This window comes from Epinephelus moara, chromosome 16, assembly GCF_006386435.1.
Source record: "Epinephelus moara isolate mb chromosome 16, YSFRI_EMoa_1.0, whole genome shotgun sequence".
NCBI lineage: Eukaryota > Metazoa > Chordata > Actinopteri > Perciformes > Serranidae > Epinephelus > Epinephelus moara.
Genome location: NC_065521.1, coordinates 23,394,316 through 23,408,899, shown reverse-complemented (window position 1 = coordinate 23,408,899; position 14,584 = coordinate 23,394,316). Strand labels below are relative to the sequence as shown.

At 40.2% G+C, this 14,584-nt stretch overlaps 2 protein-coding genes across 5 annotated transcripts; one reads left to right on the top strand and one right to left on the bottom strand.

Annotated features, from left to right (window-relative positions):
* The first annotated feature begins 753 nt into the window (after window positions 1-753).
* LOC126403360 (emerin-like) lies at window positions 754-6,067 on the top strand. 2 transcript variants are annotated; one of them, XM_050065969.1, is made up of 8 exons: window positions 755-995; window positions 1,183-1,281; window positions 2,620-2,651; window positions 3,433-3,458; window positions 3,591-3,644; window positions 3,730-3,792; window positions 3,885-3,947; window positions 4,757-6,067. In XM_050065969.1, the coding sequence occupies exons 1-8, from the start codon at window positions 914-916 to the stop codon at window positions 4,968-4,970; spliced, it is 633 nt and encodes a 210-aa protein (XP_049921926.1). In that variant the 5' UTR covers window positions 755-913; the 3' UTR covers window positions 4,971-6,067. The 2 variants fall into 2 exon arrangements, with proteins under 2 accessions (XP_049921927.1, XP_049921926.1); XM_050065970.1 differs by lacking the exon at window positions 3,730-3,792 and having other exon boundaries at window positions 754-995.
* Window positions 6,068-6,172: 105 nt separating this feature from the next.
* Window positions 6,173-12,304, bottom strand: si:ch211-150o23.3 (deleted in malignant brain tumors 1 protein). Of its 3 annotated transcripts, none has more exons than XM_050065964.1 (8): window positions 11,840-12,304; window positions 10,329-10,376; window positions 9,941-10,249; window positions 9,308-9,616; window positions 8,067-8,381; window positions 7,783-7,932; window positions 7,617-7,689; window positions 6,173-6,830 (listed from the first exon to the last, which is right to left on the bottom strand). In XM_050065964.1, the coding sequence occupies exons 1-7, from the start codon at window positions 11,868-11,870 to the stop codon at window positions 7,646-7,648; spliced, it is 1,206 nt and encodes a 401-aa protein (XP_049921921.1). In that variant the 5' UTR covers window positions 11,871-12,304; the 3' UTR covers window positions 6,173-6,830; window positions 7,617-7,645. The 3 variants fall into 3 exon arrangements, with proteins under 3 accessions (XP_049921921.1, XP_049921922.1, XP_049921923.1); XM_050065965.1 differs by having other exon boundaries at window positions 6,173-6,827; XM_050065966.1 differs by having other exon boundaries at window positions 10,338-10,376; window positions 11,840-12,302.
* Between the last annotated feature and the right edge of the window lie 2,280 nt (window positions 12,305-14,584).

The window sequence follows — 14,584 nt, the reverse complement described above, 5'->3', positions numbered from 1 at the left end:
GTTGTCTGGGCGCAACAGTCCAAGCTCAACAGTCCAAAATGGCGGCAGCGCCCCTAGTGGCTGTTGGCAAAAATTCAACGGAGCTTCGCCTCTTGGTATCCATGCTCTTTGTATAAACTGCTCGTTCTAAGGTAATGAAAACACAGTTCCTATTTTCAGGTCACAACACACGACAGAAAACACACTTATTATATTCAGTTCAATTTCTGCCAATATATCACCCTAAATCCTACACACTGGACCTTTAAGTAGCATATTTTTTTACACTGCAGTACTACAACTTTCACTTAAGTATCTGAAAACTTCTTTTGCCACTAAAAACAATATTAATCATGACACTACCAGCTGACTGCTAATATCAATATTTACTATTAGTGTTTCTTTTCTTACAGGAAACCAGAAAAGAAATAAAAAAGAATAGAAACTACTGCCGATACATTATTTTGATTATGTTTTACTCGTACTTAATTGTTGTTTTCTTGTTGTTCGTCTCTCTCGTATTTTTGTATATGTTCCCCAGTTATGAACAACTTTGTATGTATATGCTGTTAATGTAGCTTTGTTCTTTAAATAAAGAATATTTAAAAAAGAAAAGAAAAAATATAGCATAAAAAGTGTGAAACGGAAACGGAAATGATGTACAATTCAACGATAGGCGAATGTTTTCAACACTTGGGTCAACAGAGGAGGGCGGGGTTTACTCGTTCCATGCTTCCAGACTCCCGTTAGACTCCACGGAGGATCATCCCTTACCGGCCGCGTCACAAAACGAGCTCTCGGTCATTATCGGTGGGAGGAGTCATAGTTGTTGTCTGTTTTTGCCAACCGAAACTAACAGCCTAAAACCGAAACAAGAACACTTAAATATAACACAACTCAGAAACATTGACGAGCGAATTAAATCACAGCAACAATGTTTTCGCTCAGCAGTAAATCAGCGCAGGAGATCAGCGAGCTGCTGGATGAGTACGGGATAAAGCACGGGCCTGTGGTCGGTGAGTGGATCTCACACTCAACGGTTACTTTGCGCCCGTTTTTGAACCAACGTTCACACCACGTAACTTCACACAGGCCTCCTCTCTAACTGTGTGAAGTTACTGACTTTACTCCTAATGTACTACTTAAATCATTAAGGTTTTCTGTGTACACGTGTTCATAATGTGGGATTGTGTTGTTCCCCAGACTCCACCAGAAGTCTGTATGAGAGGAAGCTGAAAGAGGCCATGGCCAAAGGGAAAAGAGCGAAACCATCGTCAGACAAAACGTTCTACAGAGAAGAGGGTAACTGTCATTTGTTCTCTTATCTAACGTCTTCACTCTGAATAGCATTTAACTGTAAAGCTTCACTGTGATAAATGTGGTTCACATTGCACCAGTCTAAAGTATGGTCAAGACTGAAAACACATATGTCAACATATTCTGACTTTGAGTCCTCCTCTTTAACCTTAATGGCGCCTACTGGTTTAAGAAATATAAACATACTACATTTCCCATAATCCATCTACCACAGGTGCAAGTGTCAAGCCAAATGTCATTATACCAAAGTTATTTCCTCAGACTATAGAGCGCTCCCTCCAGAGCCACATAAGACATTATATATTACTCCTTACTCCTTGTGATGTGGAAATGTAGGCTATCTTAATGTGTAAAATGTATTGAGTATCCCTTTTAAAGACATTAACAGTTTTAAAATCATATATATAACAGTGAAAAGTCAAGTAAAAATCTACATTTATAACTGTAATATTTAGCCTTTTATAAATGGACCTGCACTTGTATAGTGCCTTTCTAGTCATCCGACTACTCAAAGCGCTTTTTACACTACGAATCACATTCACCCATTCACACACTGGTGGCCGAGGCTACTCAGTTTTTTAGACACTCACAAACCGTTGGAAGAGCCATCGGGGCAATCTGGGGCTCAGTGTCTTACTCGACATGTAGGCTGGAGGAGCCGGGGACCGAACCGCCATTTTCTGATTGATTGATAACCTGCTCTGCCACTGAGCCACAGTAACTGTACTGTTAAGAAATTAATTCTTAAGTGTCATAAACTGGCAGTGGCTTAGTGAATGTGAAAAGTAGGGAGTCCACACAAAAGGTTACACTAAAATGTGTCTTAAATAAACAATGGAATGTGTAGGTAAGCAATGAATGCCATGCATGGGTGTGTGTTAGGTGTGCTGTGGAGGTGTTGAAGGTGCAAAACCAAAAAGCAATGATGCAAGGTGGATGTCGGCTGTAGAAAGGGAGAGACTGAGTGAAAACATTAGGACGTTTTTATAGCGTGGAAGGCCCAGGTGAGCTTGATCAAGGCAACGACCCTCCTATGTCAGTAAACTGCCTGGTGAGGTTGGCTGGAACATCCTCCAAGACAGTGGGAGGGGCGTCACATAAAGGTTTATGAAATGATCATATCAGATACATAAAGCCCAGCAAAACAACTGAAAACATCTGTGTTGCTATTGTGTTTATATTAATATGTTGATCAGGTGGTTCGCCGCCAACCGGATGGGTTCTTAATTGTATGAATCAGCCTCTGCCTTTATTAAAGGAGGACGATACATACACAATACACTTGCACTGACATTTAGCATCATGTTTGTGTTTTCATTTCAGAGGAGGAAGTCACCTATGTTTACAGGTCACCTGTAAGTATCTCTGTCAACATTTTTTTGTTTACTCGCCTAGTTAATAAGAAATGAAAATACATGTATGATGCATAATGATGGTAAACATGGCCTTTTATGTCTCAACTACAGTTTGTTTACAAACATTGTATTGACAGTGGGAAAACAAACAGATCCATCTAAAAATCTGTCATTATTATTGTCCCTGAAATTAGAAATCAGTGCATCTCTATCATTGTCAAATGTCATTTAAGTTCACTGCTGCTGTGAGCTCCTAAACTTTAGTTTGAATGGTCAGTGTCTGATAGATTTTGTAAAACATAATCAAGTTAATTAAATGTATTTAATACACAGCTTTGTTGAATACTCAATTATGATTGGCCAGTTTCTATGGTCTGTTATTTCTGAACAGCAGACTGCTACTGTGGAAGCAGTTCTGATCATATTGTGTCAAATTGATTCTGTTGAAGCAGCTGTGTAATAAGCAGGATCATGTTCAGTGAGCGGGTCATTATTGTGTAATAAACCCTGACAGGGTGAAGCTTCTCGTCGGGGGCATGCATCACCCTCAAGATAATGACCCACTCGCTGTACGTTATCCCCTACATTGTATATCTATGAAATAGGACTCATTGTTTTCTAATCTGATAGAGGAGGGCGTCCCTTTGCAGGGTCAGAGATACAACCATTAAATATAATGTTAATTAAATGCAGCCACAGTCAAAGAAGTGAGGCTTATAGGTATGGATTGTTTATATCAGTGGTCTTGTTAAACATCACATCACTGCTTCTGATTTTGCAGGTAAGGAGTGAGGGTGCGGGAGACAGGTCAGTTTTTTCCCCCCTAAATCCTCTATTATCAGCTCCAAACATTTATTGTCTTTCTTCTATTTCAGTTTCATCAACATAGCAAATACAAATGAATCTAATATAGTCATTTATTTTCTCTAATCCATCTAGTGTGTCTTACATGAGGTCCAGACCAGAGTGGGGCGAGAGGGAATTTGAGCACGAGTAAGTTATAATTATATAAATCTGTGCAGTTGTGGCTCAGTTGTTGAGTGTACACATCTGTACTGTTATATGTCACTCTCTACAGGACGTCCTACTCAGGCTACTCAAGGTCAAAGCCTGAATACAGAGGACGGGAATTTGAACAAGAGTAAGTTATAATTATATAAATCTGTGCAGTAGTTGTTGACTCAGTTGGTGAGGAGGGTAAACATATGTACTGTTTTCTGTCACTCTCCACAGGACGTCCTACTCAACCTACTCAAGGTCAAAGCCTGAATACAGAGGACGGGAATATGTTGACGAGTAAGTGTCTTTAAATGAAGTCATATAGTGTCAGATGGTATCAGCTAATCAGTATATTCAGGTTAAACTTAATTGTTGTGTCACCTTTCTGACTTTACTTTAGTGCTTTTTATTTCCATTTCATGCTATTTCATGCTTCTAAGTAAAGGCTCTAAATACACCACTGATAAAGTGTTTAGTCCATAAAAGTTTTCTAGAGCCCAAGGTGACAACTTCTTGTTTTGTCTGACCAGCAGTCCGGAACAGAATATAAGATATATATTAATTTACAGTTCATTAATTCAGAGCAGACTGGGCTCTTCAGGATGAGCTCAGACAGTGTTTCAGACAGAGGTGCTGCAGCCACGGGCAGTATAAGAAAAATAATAACATAATTAACAAAAAACAATTTAAATAAAAAAAACAGTTAAATAATTTGCTGGATCTGCCTCAGTAATTCTCTTATTGGTTAGTTACGAGACATGTGACCCATAACAAGGAAGTGTAACCAGGAAAGGCTGTTGTTGTGAAGCTGTTGAGGTGTAGAGAATATTAGAGACAATATTTGTCTCCATCCTGCTGTGTACTCTTAATATGAGTGAGCCAACCACCACACAGTGAACCCTCACATTACACTAATATGACCTGACACTGATTGGCCCAAAGGGGGCAGCACCGCAGTTTGTCACCTCATAAATGCTTAACTAACATTACAGTCGTGGAACCAACAATAGTGACACCAGACTTACAAGTCAAAATTAGCTCACATGTAGTGCTTCTTTGTGATGGAGAATTTTAACTACATACTGACGCATTTAATTCCCTTTCAGGCCCCACATGTACGACACGCCCTCCACTTACAGAAGCTCCTACGTGAACTCACCACCCATGAAATCTAAAGATCCTCCTCCAAAGAAGGCACCGGAGTCGTCACGTCTCATCCCACTGTGGGTTCAGTTTGTGTTCTTCCTCGCTGTGGCCGTGTTACTCTACTTAGTTTTTTCCAATATGGAGACAAATGAATCCCTCAAAGGAATAGAATGATCTTTTCTTTTCTTTTTTTTTAATTCGTGGATTTTATGGGGATGTTACACTCTATTGTGCATTTTAATTGGATGAATGTATTTTGGTCAATGCCTTTATTTTAGACATTGCTGAAATTGGGGTGTATGCAATAATTTTATGCTTTATAATTGTTTGTTTGCTTATGTTTATAGGTGAAATTTTTCACCTAGCTTCACTACAGCACTGCTATTAGAATAGACAAGGATGTCATATTCAGAAAGAGACATTTCGATGTGGACATACAGCATCACAAACTGCACACTAAATGCCATTGTACTGTGCTGAACCTCAGCCAGTGATATCTCCTGTAAGCCCCAGTAGGTCACAGTGAATCTATCAGCGTGGGAACATCAAACTTTTTATCCACATCATAGAATTCTTAACAGGAAATATCCTGCACATCTTTTACATCAAAATTGGGCAACACAAATCTCTCATTAGATTTAACAGACCACTGTTTAATTTTAGATTCCACAAGAATTTAGGCAGCTTGTCTTCTTCTGGCACTAAAAGACGTAAGAGAGTATGTCCATATTTCAAACCTGAACACCTGGACTCATGTCACAGTGTATTAATCAGTCTGTTCAGTATTAAATTAATTGCTCAACATCTATTTAGCGCCCAAAGTTTTCCTTTTTTTCTGCGTTGATAATAAGGGTGCCTAGCGGTCTATTATCCTGTGTATATTGTCAGTATGAAGAGTGACCAACTCCTTGTGGTTAATTTAATCTTAGGGTACAACAATGCTTCCTTTTGTCAGTTATCAGGAATAATTACAATGAAGTACAGCTGGGACTGTTTTCAGACCAGCTGTAACGTAAGTGCCTCAGTGGTTTTGTAGGAATACTGAATGTTTTTTCAGTGTTTCATAAGTAGTTGGGGAAACATTTTATCTTGGTTACAAATATCAGATTGAACTGTTTATACGAGCTGTGGTGCCACGTTTGTACTTTGTTTCAGTGTATATCACACATTTGTACTACATAATCCAACTTTTACATCGTGTAGCGTTCAATGTGATGTGTTTTGTATCGCTGTTACATAATTCAAACCATTAAAGAGCTTGTATATGTAAACATTTGAAGCGCCAGGTAATTAATTCAAGAGCAATAATACAATTTGAATGTTAAATCTACAGTAATACTTTTAGATTGTGAAACAAAACTCAGTGAACCCAGACGCTCCAACAACAGCAGCATTTTAATCAACTACAGCTTCTATTTACCAACGTTAAGTGCAGTAATGTACATAATGTAAATGACATAAGATGCATAGTAAGGTTAGACTTAAAATACAAAAACATCTAATCCTTTAAGGATCGTTGATCTGTAGAAGCAAGTACATAATAAGCTAGTGGAGCCTGTCGTTAGTGTTACCTGGTAATAAATACAAAACAATGTTCTTAAACTGCATTTACACAGACCTGAGGGACCCAAGTCATAGTTTCCCTACTTTGATTTTCAGTAGCAGTTTTCCACTTTATGTATCTGGTGTCATGGCAGTAGCCAAGTCTGGGTGACTCTGAGGTCTAGCTGGAACCAGTACAGGCTTTGAACTGGAAATAGATTCTACTGTCAGTCTTCTGTGGCTCTCAGCTCACATCTCACCATAATATCACATCTGTTATTTCCCACCAGTTACACTAGCCTCAAGTTCAGTGTGATGTTGGTCAACGTTAAGAGTCCAGTAAAAACTGCCTCGTTCAAACACAAACTGAACTGAGTCCAGGTGGTGCCTCTTTCCAAAGGTGTGGCAGATGACCGACCAAGCTGTCCTGCAGACTGAATCCATGTTGGATGCAGTGTGAGCCCTCTGACTGTCCACACACTTGTGATTCTGCTTGAAAGATGAAACAAAAGGCTTCAATTTAATTCACAAGTGTGGCATCATTAATAATATGAACACATTAAAAATAAAATATTAGAGTGTCTATAAAAAGTATTCACTCCTCCTCAGAAGTTTTCATGTTTTCTTCTTTTTTAATTCTTTCTTAATTTAATGTGGCTTTTTGACACTAGTTAACAAAAAAAAAAAATCACCCTTTAATGTAATTTAATGTCAACATGGATTTTATTTTACGAAATAAAATACAGTTAGTAGTATAAAGAGTGAAATTTTGCATGAGGAGGAAGGTTGAGGTGATGGACGGGTCAAACAAACACAGGACTTTACCATTGAAGACCAGTGTTCATGAGTTCATGAGTTATTCCTCAGCATGTCGCCACCATGTTTCTTTTCCTGAACCTAACCTATGTAACTTCACATTAAGCATATAATGTGACAACACCATTCATGGGGCACAATTTGTTAGATATACCACTAACCGTTGTATGAGGATTCTCTGCAAACACTGGCGTGGCCTTGTGGAAGAAACGAGCTATGTAACATAACATTAAACTACATCGATATAAATTGTATTGTCTCATCCTGTATCTTGTTTAAAAAAATATCGATATACCTTAAAAAGTCAATATACCGCCCAGCTCTGAGTCCAAAGGAACAAGAAAATATTAAATCACTTTTGATTTATTGTCGTAACACAAACATGAAGAAAACATGAAACCTTCAGGGAGGGTAAACACTATTTATAGACACTGTATGTTCAAAAATCATAACCTTCAATACCTTGAGTGATCTGTTGCCTGCGTACCCCGTCATAGCTTGTTAATCGATAAGGCAACATAAGTGTTGTCCACACCTGTAGGCAGAAGCACATCTGTTACTCTCTGTCCTTATACAGTATAGGATGTTTTCTAGGCTCAAAGGCCTCTGATGGAAAAAAGGCACTTACAGGTTCTGGTCTCTCGCTCCAGTTCAGTGGGCTTCTTCTCCTTGTTACACAGCACTTTGGCCACAATGATTATAACGATGACAGCTATGACAAATGTCACGCCGGACACAAGCCAGCTGATCACCATCGGACTCAGTACTGGATCTGGGTCTGAGGGTGAGAGGAGTTACCGGAAGGTTATATACAGGATGGGTTTTATAGATGGGATTTCGGCAGAAGAAAAACACCAAAAACTGTCACAAATATCTACATCGAATTTAATTCATTATTATTGTCAGTGTCACCTCTGATGGCTATAGGCAGGGGCTGGCTTTCTCTGGAGACAAAGGTGCGTCCACCCAGCTGGACCCGATACAGGCAGTAGTAGTAGCCCTCGTTGGAGCTCTGGGCGTTGGAAAAGGTGAACGTGACGGACGGGGTGAGGGCAGGCAAGGTCTGGCGCACTGTGCCGTTGGAGCGGATCAGACGCAGCTGGAAGGAACCTCCAGGGTACTGCTGCGGGGTGGAGCAGGTGATGTTAAAATTGTGGCCTTTAATGACGGAACCAGCCGGGGCCTCGGTGGACGTGTTGTACCAGTGCTGGGGAGTCAGTAGTTCCACTGTGTGATCAGTCAAAAAGGAATTAAATAGGTTAATACAGAGGTTTGATCGGGCTGTAAGAAGATACACCTCTCTTGAAAAGATGTGGGCCTACAATTTTCTTCTAACCCTTAAATATTTTCACAAAATGTTCTAAAATAAAATGGCATTTTCAGTCTAGATTTTTGCAAATTCATAATTGGTGAGAGTCATCTTAAAAACCTAGAAAAATTAGTACATCAGATATTAAAATAGTTATATGCAAGATAGCTACAATGAAACAAAGAATAAAAATACAGAGCAGTGATAAAAAATAAAAATGTGTGACAAAATAAACTAAACTCAAAGGCCCACTTAGCTAGCTATCTGGCGCTGTCGACTGTATCTCACAGTCTTCCTCAGCAAATGGAGCTGATTGAATGAATTGTGCTCAGATCAGGCAGTTTTCCAATTTAAAATTCCGTAACTTTCCAAGTCAGATTTCTAAACTAGACTTTTTTCAGACCATATTTGACATCTGAGTACAAATGTGGCTGTTCAGTCCCCACCCCTACACAGAATGTTGTATGATGTCTCTGTCAAACATCTTTGCCCAAAGAGGGAGTTAACTAACCGGTGCTACGTATGCTTGTTTTATTTTCCCTTAACATCTTGGATAAATAGTATTATATTGTTGTTCCCTCCATATTTTTTAGTTCATTCATTCATTCATTCATTTTCCGTAACTGCTTATCCTGTAAGGGGTCGCGGGGGTGCTGGAGCCTGTCCCAGCTACATTGGGATAGGTCACCAGACTATCACAGGGCTGACGCTAAATCAGCACACACCCATTAGATTAAGTTTGACAGACAATGAAAAGTCTTCTATAGATTGCACAACAAAACAATGAGCTACGTGAATGGGCACTGATGCAAAACATGTATTAGACAATGCAGTTATGACTCACCAACAGTAATGTTGATGGAGTTACTGGGTGGAGAGCTGAGCAGCTGAGAAGGAAAGCCACTCTTAATCCTATACCGACAACTGTAGCTGCCCTGGTGGAAAGTCTCTATGTCAGACAGTGTCAGCTCCACTCTGGTCAGTGTTTGGTCCGCTCTCTGTGTAACCAGCGGCGTGGACACTCCATGCTTGTACAGGTGGAAGTCACTGAGGTGGTGACCCAGCAGAGCCCTGCAGCCGAAGCGAACAGCCTCGCCAGGAGAGAACACAGTGTGAGGTGACAGGAGGGTGAGGGTGGGCATTAAAAGGGTACCTGTGGGCAAAAAATGTGAAAGATATAGTGAAGTCATGAAATGTGAATAAGGCAGTGGCAGGTATCTGTTTCCTGCTAAAACATCTGCCCCAGGTAATATCTGTATATTCCAGGTACGTGTCTAGACTATCATACTTGGGATATACAGTGTCAAGGTTACATTACAAAGTATTTAATGTTTATATGTACCACATAAAATATTATATACTTGAGTATCTTGAATTTATATGCATGTATGACAAACTGTTCAATGACCAGAATAACCTCTATGAATCAACCCAGCGGAAATCACCCAGTCAACCATCTGGCACAGCAGAGTCTCACCTGAGCATTTCACCCCTGCATCGTTCTCATGGGAGCAGTAGGCGTTACTGTGGAGGACAACAGCACAGCGTGTCAAACTGGACTCATGTCCGGTACACTGGACATGCCGCAGCCAGATCTCTCCACTGCCTGGACCATATACTGCACCATGTAGGGCAGATTCAGCTAAGCCACAGCCCAGCTCCAGGCACACCACATGAGCCTCCCGGAGGTCCCAGCCATGATCGCAAACAGTCCCCCACTGGTCATGGCGGAGCACCTCAACTCTACCTGAACACTTGTTCTCCCCGTCCACTAGTCTGACTCCACCTGTGGATAAAAGAAAAATACTTAGACAAAAGGAAGTGTGGGAACAGCTATGGAAGCAGCAGCAGGTTTAAATCAATACCTGGCTTACCAAAAGCAGCAACTCCATCCCAGAGAGCACCTAACAGGCCTGTGAGGAAAGTACAAAGATGGAATTATTATCAGGCAGATTTGAATCTACTCAAAATGTCAACAATAACAGCTACTTGCACTCAGCTGCGTGTTTATTAGGTAGACATAACACTAGCCAAACTAATATTGTCTAAATCAACAGTCATGCAGTTACATAATATTTATTTAGCTGACACTTTGATCCAAAGCAACTTACAATAAGTTAATTCAACCATGTGGGTGCTGACTTACTTCAACTGCTTTTTTTTAATTATTTCTATTTATATATTTGCAATGAACGCCTCCTTTATCAGCATGTTTTGAGAGTTTTTTCAGTCATTGATTTAGTTTTCAGAGGATACTACACTGTTGTCTTTGTTGGGCACCGAAGACAGTCCCAGTATTCATCAGTACTTGTACAGACAGTTACTTATTATTAATCCAAAGACGACACAAGTAGTTATTTTGGTCTTCCAGTGAACTTTTATCCTCCACCAGTTACTGTCCATGACAACAAGTGTCCTCCTAGATATACTTGGGCATCTATGTGGATGCTGCTCTGTCCTGGAGTGCACATATAGATCACATTTGTAATAAGGTACAAGGCATTTATTTCCCTAGAAGACTAGATTCATTTAGAGCAAATAAACAGATCCTGTTATTGTTTTTCCAATCTATAATACAGAGTGTTATGCAGTATGGAATCAGTGCATGGTACAGTTGTCTCTCTGTTCAGCTTTAAGCTAGACTGCTGCGTATTTGCTCAAAAACGGTGGGTCAAGCACTTGACTGCATATACTAACAGAATGTCTCTGGCTGGTAATATTACATCTGGCTCCATTTCATCCTTTTACTATCAAACAGAGGATTTACAGTCCCATAGGCTCCATTGAACAGGTTGAGGAACTCATTTGTTACTCAGTCTGTCAACCTATTAAATGAGAGCGTGGCTTCTGTAGCCTGGGTTGAACACTGAATGTAACAGGTAATGAGTAATATGCTGCACTGCATCTACTTTTTTTTAGCATTTATTGCATGATTTATGGTGTTTGGTTAAATGCTGTTTTGCATTTAAGTGTATTTAAGTGAAACAGTTGATGTCATGGAACACAAGATACATTTCAGAATTTTATTCTGACAGTAAATACTGGACCTAATAAATTAGCAACTGAGTGTATAACACAATGATTATATTTGCCACAGGTCCATAATTAGCTAAGCTATGATCTCCTTACATTAATTAACGTTACAAGATGCTAACAGTGGGTTAGCATTTTAAAATACAGTTTCTGAGAGTAAAACTATGAGGAAACACTTTTTTTGTAAATGTAATGTAGGGACCAATATACAATTATGCTTACTAACTGCCTGGTAAGTTATCCCGTTGCATAATGTCATGGAGCATAAGCTACCTAGCTGGTCCTGCTGCAGAGTTAGCTGGCTAACGAGCTTAGCTAGCCATGATTAGCAGCCCGGGCTCACCTGTTAAAAGGATATGGAGGAATCTCAGCATCGTTCCCGTCACCCTTCCATCAGACGGCCCCGAGGGAAGGATGCCCGTTGTCGGGGTGATGATACTGACAGCCGCTGAAAGCTAATGACCGCACAAGACATCAGCTAGCTTGTGTGCTACAATAGCTTTGATGGGCTAACGTTAAATGAACCAGGAGCTAACGGCTAAACAACTTTAACCAACTGACTCTTAACGGCGCGGGTGTAGGGACATTATCGAGAACAGAGAGATGCTAAAGTACTGACCAACTATTAATACAAGTCAACAGATACAAAGCGAGGCTGCTGATGAGTGTGGTCCAGGCGGATCTTTCCATAACATGATGTCCATGAGACTGTCAGGATAATGTTGGGAATGCTGCATGCCGTCAGGCCGCCATACTCACGTCTCTAGTCAGGGTGTTTATCCCGGTGCGGAGCCGTTCTCCCTGCGGCAGACAGAGGTCACCACAAGCCGCAGAGCTGCATTTAAACCCATTAAATCTCTGCTTATGGAGGGTCACAGGGCCGCAGCTAGAAATACCCACAAAGTCACTGTATGACGGTGAAAATATGCACTTTATTTATCCTGCAAAGCAGCTTATATATAAAAATACAGCCATCTAGTTTGTCAAGTATGGGAAACAAAATATTTCTTCCTTCTGATTTTCTGTTTGAAATTAATTTAGAATTTGCTGAATTCTCTTTTTTGAGTATAATTGGATTTATGGATGTTTTTATGTGAATTCAGGCAGTCTGTATTGAGTAGATTTTGAATGCCTCTGTATTTACATCAACATTTTGAGGAAGGCTTTTAGCACATTGGTGTCAGCCATGTAACATTAAAGAGAAAATAAAAATCCACAGTCCTTGTTTTGTGCAAAAATACATTGTTAAGATCAGTTGAAGCTAATAAGGATTAAGTACTCTTCATGGGTGGATTAGGAGATAATAGCCCCTTTTACATAACCTCTTCAAGGTGGGAATTTCATGCTGTTATTCCGCCTAGTGGTTCTGTATAAAAGGTGCAATGGCAGTATGGGGGGACAGAGTTGTCTTGCCTTTAAGCAGGTCATCAGAATTAGTAACAGCGCCAAAACAGTGTCTTACTAAATGGGACAGCCGCAAGACAGGATCATGGGCAGCATAGGTGTGACATTTTGACATGGTGACCCACTGCAGAAGATTTTAAAAATTAGCTGTTAGCAGTTAGCAGCTAACTTAAAGAGGAAGAACAGCGGCCAAAAATGTCCGCAAATTGGGAAAACCATGAGGTCTGGGAGCTCCTCACCTTCCGCGACTGCAACACACGGGTGTCAGCCATGTCACATTAAGACAGAAAATAAAAATCCACAGTCCTTGTTTGTGCAAAAATACATTGTTAAGACCAGTTGAAGCTATTAAGGATTTAGCACTCTGCATGGGTGGATTAGAAGATAATACCCTTTTTTACACTGCCTCCTCAGGGTGGGAATTTCATGCTGTTATTCCGCCTTGCAGTTCTGTATAAAAGGTACAATTGCAGTATGGGGGGACAGAGTTGTCTCACCTGGTGGTCATGGGAGGAAGTAACAGCACCAAACAATGTCTTTATCAACAGGACAGCTGACAGGATCATGGGCGGCAAGCGTGGGACATTTTTACAACGTATTATACCTGTGATACACTGCAGGAGATTTAAAAAGTAGCTGTTACCAGTTAGCAGCTAACTCAAAGAGGATGAACAGTGGCTGAGAATATCCGCAAATTCGGAAAACCATGAGTTCCGGGAGCTCCTCACCCTCTGAGCAGAGGACGAGATCAGCCGCTATATAATAGGGATGGTAAATGATTGTTATTGCCATGTTATCATGCCATTGTTTTTGTATAAAGTGCTGCTGACATATGTGTTATATGTCACACTAGGAGCCAATGCTGTTGTGTTACATGTCACCCCCATTATGCCTCTTTTGAATGCAGGATGCTGGCGAAAATCACACACTGTAGTGGCATGACGCCGCTATTGTTTGGTTCTGTTTAAAATATGCAAAGGTGGCATATGGAAGGGACTTCATAGTGGCCCCTTAGTGCAATCTCTGTGTAAAAAGGGTTAATAGGCCCCTGGGCACAGATATGCAAATGCCCCCAACACCTTTCCTACGTAGGAGCAAGACACGTAGATTTTGTGGTTTTGCCTGTTGTTTGTGTTGTTGTTTTGCACCTCTTTCAAGTCGTTACACATCTTAAGTGGTTTTGTGTCATTTTGAGGTCATTTTGTCTGTCTTGGTTGTTTTGGGTGTCTTTGTAGTAGTGGTGTATTGTAACAAATTAATACTGTGTTACAATACTTAAGTATTTTTTGGGAGTATCTGTACTTAACTTTAGCTTTTATACTTCTGCAAACTTCAACTTTTCCTCAACTACATTTCTTAAATGAAATGTATACTTTTACTTCAATACATTTCCCATAAACATCTTTGTTACTTACTACAAAATAGGGAAGGAAGAGAGAAAGGGATGGACTGAGGAATGAAAGAATGGGAGAGAAGGAAAAACTGGATTTTGTTCTTTAAGTCTCTTTTTATCTTTAAATGTAATGTTAGCTCACTTTTTAAGGTGGTGTACATGTTATAATGCTATCCCAGCTGTCATTGGGTGAGAGGTTGCCAGACTATCACAGGGCTGACACATAGAGTTAGACAAGCATTCATGCTCATATTCACACCTATGGGTAATTCAGAGTCACCAATTAACCTA